Genomic DNA, 10,404 nt, shown 5'->3' with positions numbered 1-10,404 from the left:
GATCTGGAAATGGTGAAAATGCCAGCTGTAAGCATCACAGTTCCCACTCTGCACTCTCTGCTGTGGGAATCAGTGAACAGCTGAAAGGGCTGTGAGTACTAACTGCACTTCTCCACAGAGTTGTTGCCATCCCAGTGACAATGCTGGTGTGGAAGGCCACCATGCTGCACACTGTATTGTTCAGGAAGGATTCAACAAAGCTTGGCTTGTCATCATATCTACTTGTCCGATCCTCCTAGCCTGTCTGAGAGAGGTGATGTCAAATGAACGTCAGGATGCTGCCATTTCCTAGCAAAGGTATTTGTCATCTCAGAATGGAAGATACCAACCATTTTGGATTTGTCAGTCCCTCCTTCCTACACAACCTGGATCTAAGCATGGCCTTTCATTACCCACCCTCTCATAACTTGAGCCAGCAACTCGTAACTCTCCACTGAGCATTTTTCAAAAGTCTTCCCAGAAGGTTTATGTTAGCTCTTCAACAGCCTCAAGCATTTATGGGGAAAAAGCAGGTATCACCTTTCTGCTACTCAATTATTAAAACGATGGTTCTGCCCCCTGCCAGAGGTGCAGGTGTGATTCTGGGCTATTTGAAATCAGCTGTGACCATTGAGGAGAGCAATAGAAAACCAGTCAATGACCAGCTGGGTGAGAAATCTGTCACTTTTGATAAAAAAGAGAAACAGAAGTGGATTTGAAACATTCGTTTCCCTTTATTTGCTCAGTGAGGCTGATGTGTACTGCACATAAAAAAAAAAAAGAAAATCACAGGAATTTTCATACAATGAATTAAACCACAAAAGTACATGTAGAATTGGCAGGTGGAAAACAGCCCAGTGTGGGCTTAACTAATAGCTCGCTTTCCCTGTTCAGCATAGTCCAACCAATAGCTTTACATGTTCACCTACTGTACAAATTTTACTGTAGCTCCATCAGGTCAGTGGTTCACATGATTGAAAATGTCTGTCACATAGGTACAAATTTAGAATCATCACATTATATTACATGGCTATTCTAGGTCATTTATAGATCAGATCTTATACTACAGTGATTGAAGTTCTCATTACAGCCATCAAAAAGGACACATAATCATTACCTACTGTAAGCTTATATCTAAAGGGATAAGAAGGTATGTATTTTGTTGGTGTTTTTTTTTTTTTTTTTTTTTTTTTTCAGCTGACCCAAGTATTACACCCCAGAGGCACAAACTTTTTTCTCAGCGCTGCTCTTGGTGATGGCAGCCCAACTGATTTTCAGAGCAATTCAGTATGGATATGTTTTTCCACAATTTTAGGCTCCCTCTGTTTGGATTTGGATCATTTTACCTTATGTAGGAATTACTTTGTTATAGCTCCAAAAAAGACCATAGTTTCTAAGTAGCAATTCTGTTACCTGTATTGCAGATGTGGTACTTACCACAGCATGAAAGCAACAGTACAATCTTCATCTCAAAGACATACAGAGCTATGCTGCAATTTGCCGCCAGTGACAATGTGGCACATGTGCTAATCTGAAATGTTCTTGGGAGGGGGCAAAAAAAGGAAAAACGGAGTTTATGTTTTGATGGGTTATCTACTACAGTGTCTACAAAGGATACAAATAGCTTTATTCAGCAATCCTAGCTCTACATTAATTTCTATATGTAATCTGTAAATCCACAGAGGAAAGCCATCTTCAAGATAAGAATGCTTGCTAGGCCAGTGAAAAAAAAAAAAAAAAGACCTGTAACTTTTTGCCTGCTTGGCAAAAAAACAACCAACCCTCCCCCTTTTCTCCCTCCCTCCCCCCCAAAAAAAAATCCACACCAATTTATTCATGTCAGCAATATAGGGCAAAAGAAAATGTATTTAAAATGTAATCACATAAATTTAAAGGCAAAATAGGTAATGCATCTGGTCCTTGAACACATAATATAATCTACTAAATATTGATTTCTTAAAAATAATTTATTGCTTTTAATATTTTTCTTTACAACAGAAGATACTCAAAATCCAGAAAGGAAAACTGTAAACTTTTAGTTTGGCATTCACACAAAGTTAAAATACCTGCATTTTTAACCTACAGAGCAACAACGAGAATTATGCAGATTAAAGAATGTTACGGTTGTAACACAGAACCTCTGAAAAAGTTCTTTTTTTTTTCCTTTTTCTTTTTTATTTTTATTGCTATCTATCTACTGAGAAATAAGAAGCCGAAAAATCAAGCAAGCATCCAACAGGACAGACAGTGGAATCTCTCAGAACACAATATGCTGGTGATAAAATGAATGCAGCCATCAAAATCAACTGCACTGGCATGGGGTGGAATCAGTTTTCTAAGATTGGGAGTGGGAAAGGAGATTAAATAGTTAGGTGTGCCATACCTTTAAGAGGAGTCATGAATGCCAAACAGTAATAGAATACCAAATCTATACATTTGCAAGCAAATTCCAAACTTTGCTGATTCAGTCTAGAGACTCCAAGATCAGATGAAATTCTGATGCTCAGAATAGTAGTCGCTAACGGTTGTGTTTTTGTTCTTTTTTCTTTTCACTTTCCTGAAGTTTCTATTTAATTTAGCAGAAGCAATGTCATCAGCAACAATGTCATGGGCACATCTGAGGCCATGCTAGTGCATAGTAAAAAAAAAAGAGAAAAAAAAAAAAACAAAAACCACTGCTTCTGCAAAAGCTGAATTTTCAGACGAAGCACTTACTCCAAACTGACAATCATCATGCATCCTAGGTATAAAATTTCCACTGGCCTTTTTCTTATTTTAGTCATCTCATAATTTATAATAAATAGGATAATCATAACTGATAAATATGTCTCTTTAGTAAACAAAGGAATGAAGGATCAGTATTTATACAGGATGCATAACTGTAAAAAATATAGATAAATACCATCATTAAACTCTGCCAATGAAAAGATTACTGGCTTCGAGAACAGTGTTTAGACACAGAATTACTGTAAAAATCATACTGTACTGAGTACCTCAGCGTATTTTTATCAAATTAAAATCACAAAAATTAAAACAAAATAGCATTTTAAAAAGATTTCTGATCTCTAGTTCCAAAACTACTGTTGATACATAAAATAAAAACATTTCTTAATGATTACCCATTTGAGAGACCTTACATAAAATTATGGTATCTCCTAGAAAAATTTAGATGAGAAAATTTCATTCCCCTAACAAATTCAGTGTATAAAACTGCAAAAAAAAACCAAGCAATGAGAAAAATGTGGAAAAATACTGCAGAAGTGGTTAACACCTTTTGGGCTAGGATCATTGTTGACAAAATTCTTACATAAGCTCACCAAGGAAGGGATGAATGTGTGTAAAGCGTTTTTGCAGTCAGACACACGCACACTCACACGTCCTCACCCACACGCTTTTCTCTTTTTTTCTTTTTTACAATCAAATATATATAAGCATAAGTTCAGCTTTCTACATATGTTAGTTTACAATAATTGTTTCACCTCATATAATTACATTTGAGTATTCTTGATTAAGAAAAATTCAGCAGTTTTTGAAAAGAAGGCTGCATTTACAGTGCATAGCTGTAACAAAAAAGAACATTGTCATACAGTATGTACATAAATAAAAATACTCCATTTAACATCTGTAAATACTCAACTACTTTAGAGAACGTAGCAAATAAACTATCTGCGCTCACACCCAGATAGTTATATCCAACTCTCATTAATAATGTAACACCACGTCCGCTCATTAGAATAAATCGCTGAACAAGCTGCACATTTGACCATTAACACGGCTTTGAAAACTTTGCTGTGGAAGATCAACGTTGTAGACATTTACATGGGTGTCAGAATTAAAAGACGAAACTTCAAAATGTTAGGGAAGCTTTAGCCTTTCATTTTCTCTTCTGCAAGGAAAAAAAAAAAAAAAAAAGAAAAGAAAAAAAAGAAAGATCTTAAAACTAAAACACATTGCAGGCTTGTGGGTCCTGCGGTTTCTTCTGGATTGTCATTTATCACTGTGTTGTGAGAAGAAGCTTCATTTAAAAAAAAAATGCAGTGTCTGATTCCCAGACATCAGCAGCCATAGTTCGCAAATTTGTTCTTTTTTCGCTTTGCTTTTGTTTTCTTTTTGTTAAAATGCACTATGTACACATTTTGAAGTTCTACGTTGTAAGTGTATCTCTGTGGAACTGCTGCCATGACATGTGGTTTGCCCTGGGTCGCGAGAGGACCGCAGGCTGCCCCGCCACCGGTCACCCGCGAAAGCAAAGCTGACACCCATGGACACGCGTGTGCTTGCTGGAAAGCCATTCTGCCTCCTCCCTCCTCGAGCAGCTGTGTTCATGTAAACCATGGTTTTGAACAGAGAGTGTAAAGTAGGAGAAATTCCTAAGTATGACTTTTAATTGTCCATTATTGAAGGACGTGATGTCCGTGAGGTATTCGCCATCCCTCCGTTTTCCTCGGGTGTGATACATGTTACCTGCGCAGGCTCCGCTGTGCCTCTTTAAGTAAACTATCAAAATCCATGGAGTCATACTTGCTTTTAGTGGAAGCAGGATCAAAATCATCTGAGTTTGAATCTGAAACCCAAAGAGATGCAAGTTCAGTAAACAGGCACAAGGCACTGGCGATCGTGTCCATCTTTTTCTTTGTACAGCAATATGAACAAACACTACAAAAATCACCCATCCACTTGGCATGGATGGAGCTTTCTGTTAAGAGCAAGACTTGAAAAAATGCATAGTATGTCCTCAATAGAATGAGTAAACTATAAAATGAATGTGTATATACTGAACCGGTAAACTTCAAAGAGCTTCTCCAAAGACTGAGCACCATCGCTCTATGACTCAGTATCACAGAATGGCAGAGGTTGGAAGGGATGTCTCGAGGTCATCTGGTTCACATCTAGTCCAGGTAACCATCACAGGTGTTTTACCAAAAAATGCATTACGGTTCTGCAGCTGTGCTTTGTATGGTCTAATATCCCAAACTTACTTCTCCTGAGATAGGTGATAGCAGCTGACTGTGCTGAAAGCCACCACAGCTTGCAGAGAGGCATGCAGGAGACACAGCCATGGGCTGACCTGCCGCAAGACCTGATGCACCACACCACACCTCCTTCAATCTCTCTTATTTCCTGTGCTGACTGTTTTGGTTTGCTTGTTCAGAGCATGAGCAACTCAGGACAGAGTCTCCACGCTGCTGTACAAGCAATCTCAGGTAGCATCCTCAGGTCTTTGTAACATAAGTGTAACAGCAAGAACAGCAGTTCAGCATCTGCAGAATATGTGTTTTAGGTGGGATATGTAATACCTTCTCCAGTGCTAATAGTTGCCAGGACATCGTTCTGTTCCTAGAGCAAAGGGGGGATCGCTTTGTGGCCATACAGTTCTTCTGCAGCAATTACTGACTCGACTGCAAGAATTGTATTTCCTTTTGGAGTCATCCCTGTTCAGCACTGGCTCTCCCTGGTTCCTATGTCACAGAGAGTGCCGTTTTCTTGCCATTTCTTCTGCTGAATTAATCAGAACTCCCCATTTACCTCTATAAGACATACTGTGAATTAAATGTTCATTACAAGTCCTGTTAAGACAATATCTTCTCACAGAGGAGAAGTGTTAAACTTCTGTCTACTATTTTCAAGTGTTTTCTTTCTCCTATACTCAACCCAAAGCTGATTAATTCTTCCTGTCCTTGTACTAGCTCATGAATTTTAAAGCTCATCCTGCCTGTGTAGCAATATCAGATACACTGAAATACAGAGAATGCAGTCTGAAGTAGAGAACCTCAAGCTGTCAACGGGACAAAGTGAAAATACTCTGCTTAGAGATACTCTGGGAATCCCACTCACTCTGGTAAGATGTGCCAGGAAATACTCCCAGCGAGTTCCAGGAAGGGTCCCTTTAGACAACTTATTACAAACCTTAGATTTTCTGAGACACAGGAGACCTTCACTTCCACTACCAAAGATAAGTTAAATCAAGTTAAGACTTCAATCTGTTTATAACGTTTATATTGTTTTTATCAGCCTACATTTCAACAAATGCCTGGCTACTTTTTACATATTCAACATTACCTTATATCTCTCCAGCAGTCAATTGCCTTTTCTTAGCTTTATATTATCTGAATAGCCACTGAAGTGAATTATAGCATATTCATTATGAACAATGTGTATCGTCTTTATCATTAATTCTGAAAATACATCAATTGGTTAGTGAAAATATATTTGTATTCACTTTCTGCATTGTACAAAGCCAAGGGCAGTAGATACAAGATTTCATTAGCACTGTGTTACAGGGTTATGCAGGGATTTTAATGATTGTGGTCATTTATTCATAAAAAAAAAACAAACACAAAACCATGGTATCTGATTAATATAGATTCAACAGCAAACTGTCCCTTGCTATTTTATTCAGAAAAGAGCATCTCCCGTACCATTAGACTATTTATACAGGCATCAGGAAAGCTTTAACATTTGATGAATACTTTCAAAGGTAATTAAATAAGAGGTGAGATTATAATACAATATTAAAAGGATGTTTGGGAAGTCTGCATGGTCACTTTATGCGTGTACATCAGTACTCCTCCTTTAGAGGAATTTTTAGAGTACTCCTCCTTTAGAGTTTTAACACTTCCAAACATCCTTGAAAAGGGAAGCATCATACTCTGACCCACAGCATAGGGCAGAACCCTACATTTATGCCAGAACAGAACTAAGATCCAGGTGCATTATCATTTTGCTCTCACTGTCACTCACCAATGGGACAGCAACACCAAGAGATGTGCCGTTCTTTCCACTGGCTAGAGCCTCTCACATCATGAGTGGAAGTCCTTGCAGGGAAACACATTCACACATAGATGCTGATGGACAGCGTGAAAACCACCAGCTGAGATCTGTGCCCTTTGCTATAGTACAGGTCAGATTTGGTCAGGAGTCCCTCTAGCTTTCAAACCTAAGAAACTACAAATCGCATTTAAGGAGTATTTCTGACAAGTTCTCCCACACAACTCACAGCAAAATAAGATTACTGCAAATCTGGGGGGAAGATGAGAGGATGAGGCTTCTACATTGTTCTTTGTTTAGGGTCATATAAACAAATCACGTGTTAGAGAAAAGGAGCACACCAATGAACAGTAAAGAGCAAGTTTTTGGAGTGCTATCATTTCAGTATGGCAATGTACTATTGAATACTAGGCATTTGTTTTATTAATGATGGAAATGGGCTTTAAAAGAATTTTCAGTCTGAAATATCTGAAAAAGTGAATACAGTGTACAGCTCTGATTAGTAGACTTTAACGTGCAAGTGAAAAAGCACCTTCTTTAAATCCTTCACACCGACCATTAGACATATAACAGAAGCAGGTCACAAAAAACAAGCAGACTAAATTCTTCTGAGTTACAACATGGTTCCAGTTATGTACTTTAATTCACAGAGAGCAAGATACCTACCTAGGTCTGCATAGTTAGACTTGCAAAACTGCTTGCGTCCACAAAAGTACAGCTCAAAGTCAGGTTCATTTGACCTGCGTAAAGTGTATCCATTTTCAAGAGCAGCAAAGGCATCACAAGTATAGCGGTAGGTGATGAAACCATAGCTGTCTCTGTAATTAAAAAAGACAGTCGTGAAAAAAAAAACTAAAAAAGAGTTAACACATATTTGTGTAACCCCTTCCTGAAAGCAAGAACTTGCAGGAGATCCAGCAGTGGAAATGCCAGAAGTACAGCATCCATTTATCGGCATGATCGTCCTGTCATGCAGCTAAATAAATACTTACTTCTGGGACAGGAAATCTCAACCAGCAAGATTAATAAATAAAGATGAAAGAAAATAAATATGGTTTTGAACTCAGCATGTCATCTGTAACAGTACTTACACTGGTAACTCCCATACCAGTAATCTTACTGCCATAATTTCTTACATATGGCAACTCTCAAACAAGAGCTAATTTCAGAAGTTCTTACCCATCATCCCGCAAATTTACTGTGCACTCCTCTATTTCACCAAAAACTTCAAACCGGTCCCTCAGTTCTTTTCGGGTTGTGTCAGGTCTGATTTTAGCCACGTAAATCACACGACGCTCTTCCTGTTAAGAAAGAGCAGGACAAGTTTTTATCAAATGTGCAGTACAGAGGAATCTACACATATATGCTTACAAATACATTCACACGGATATGCAGAGGATGCATAATTATACTAATAGTCACTTGTGGAAGATCTACTACATTCAGCTACTGATTGAAATATTCTCTCCTAGAAAGCCTTTCAGGTATTTAAATGATGCCAGATTTTTGGGGTGATTTTCTGCCAGAAGGTTTCATTGAGTGCTGTCACTGTTCTGCTATAAAATGACAGACCACTCCCTCTGTATCTTATTGCATCTTTTTCCTTTCCACCTTCCCATGACTCACCCTTTAAGACTACAAATTATCCAGGACCAGGGATCCCCTTTCTCTTATTAGCTATACAACACTGGGAACTAAGTTGTGAAGCAGCATAAAATAATGCAGCAAGTGTGTAAGTGTATCATAAACATAACAAAATAGATTATAGACATAACATTATAAACTCAGATGACTCATTAGCTGACTCATTCTGCAATCAGCAGTTCCATCATAATCTATACCTTAAACAGAGGGAAGACTGTGAGGAGGCCAGAAAATGAGTTTTATTAAAATAAATATTAAAATAAGTAAATGGATGGAAGAAAGAAGAATAAAATATTTCCTCTGGTCACCACTACCTTTGGGTTTGTTAGGAAGAAGAACATGACAGAACTTCCTGATTTTACAGATTAGGGGGTCATTTGCAGTTTCCTTTGACACTTGGAGCAAACTAACTAAGACACTTTAAAAATAATCGAGTCATGGTCATATAGTTCCTTTCTGAGTGAAAATGCTCAGGAGAATGACAGAAAGATAGGGAAAACCTGTCAAGAGTCACTTCAAGAATACTTGGATTAGCACCTTACTGGGGACAAAGTCATTCAGTGAGTTGCAACCAAAAAAAAAAAAAAAAGTGAAAAAGAGATCTTCAAACCACTGACCTTAGAATAATCAGAGCAAAGAAGCAGTAGCTTCAGATAGCCTCAATGCTCTGACTGCCTTTGTCCTGGAGAACTATTGGCCTCTTGCTCATCCCCTGCACACACCCACGTGTCTGTCCCATAAATTGTACCTCCATCAAATTCTTAGCTAGTGTAAATCTGTCAGTCAGTGGAGCAATGTCAGTTTAAACCATCAACTTGGGCACCTGAGACTTGCATAGAATGTAGGTGGTGAATTCCAAAGGAGCTATACTGACTGCTGAGAATTCTTGACTATCTTAACCTGGAGGTGCCTAAAGGCTAATGGCACCTCAACTGTGCAACGCTGAAGGCTCTAGGGACCTAAATACAAATTTGCATTCCTGCTCAGAAACATCCTAGCTTGAAGAGTAAGGTAGCTTACAGTGTCACAGTTCAACTACAGCACAAAATGTATGTTTTCTAAGAGTCCCAAGACAGGCATACAGCACCAGTCATTTCTGGACCACAGCTAATTGGCACACATAAGACAGTAGGACTGAGATCAGACCACAGTGCTTGTGGAAACAGAAATTATCCTGATACCGCTTCTTTACTTGCTTGAGCACTCATCTGAGATAAAGGGACCATCAGAACTCCCCTTCATATGGGTATGTGAAATCATGGTTCCCCGTTCCCAGGACAGCACACTGCTCCCAGAAGCTGTTTAATGCGAAACAAATGAACAATTCCTGCAGCTGGAAGTTGAAGCAAATATACCTGCCTCCCAACAGAAGACACTTCTTACTAGCATACCGAGTCAACTATTTTTACTTACACTTTTCCTGGCCTCACAAATCTCAGGGGCCCAAACCCAGTTCATCTATGCTCCAGAGAAACTAAAGATATGAGTCCAGAGCACCAGAGAACAGATTCACTACTCTCACTTCTTGGACAAAAGCCCTACTCACTAAGGTATAGCACAAAAAGTGCTTTCTGTGCTTTTCCAGCTTTCCAGATCTTTTGTAGCCCTGGTTGGCCAAGTGGAGACCCTGACTGCTCCTCCAAAGTATGTATATGCTCTCCTTACTCAAAGAGATCAGGTAACTGTCTCATTTAAATGCCTGAAACTACTGCTTCTATTGATTATCCAAGGAACCAAAGTGATAGGATTAACAGTCCTCTATTGCCCTGCTGGGACAGACGCTTTCATTTTTAAATGTTACACCCTCTAAAGTTCACCATTTAAAAGCTGTTCTTGCTCTTTGTTGTAGGCATAAAGCTTAAAGAAGTTAGCACAGCTAAAAGAAGGGTAAGCATGCTCATGGATGGCCATACATTTATGAAGAAGGGTTACTTTACAGGCAGTTGCTGTTTTTTACTCCTACTCTCCTGGAGGAGTCTGGGTAGACTTTCTATGAACTAGGAAATATAGACA

General features: G+C 38.7%; 1 protein-coding gene across 2 annotated transcripts in view; it reads right to left on the bottom strand.

The window, feature by feature from the left end:
• Positions 1-3,500: 3,500 nt before the first annotated feature.
• The window catches only part of PPARGC1A (PPARG coactivator 1 alpha), a 344,564-nt gene continuing 337,660 nt past the window's right edge, over positions 3,501-10,404 (bottom strand). Inside the window, exons 11-13 of one of the 2 annotated variants that reach the window (XM_090139600.1) lie at positions 7,927-8,048; positions 7,414-7,565; positions 3,501-4,543 (exon numbers count right to left, since the gene is read on the bottom strand). In XM_090139600.1, the coding sequence (XP_089995726.1) occupies positions 4,440-4,543; positions 7,414-7,565; positions 7,927-8,048 (378 nt within the window). In that variant the 3' untranslated portion in view covers positions 3,501-4,439. The remainder of the gene's footprint in view (positions 4,544-7,413; positions 7,566-7,926; positions 8,049-10,404) is intronic. The other variant, XM_031588431.2, reaches the window with a different exon arrangement.

Source organism: Phasianus colchicus, chromosome 4, assembly GCF_987193195.1.
Source record: "Phasianus colchicus chromosome 4, bPhaCol1.hap1.1, whole genome shotgun sequence".
Taxonomy (NCBI): domain Eukaryota; kingdom Metazoa; phylum Chordata; class Aves; order Galliformes; family Phasianidae; genus Phasianus; species Phasianus colchicus.
Note: the sequence above shows the minus strand (reverse complement) of the source record. Positions and strands in the feature narration are given on the sequence as shown.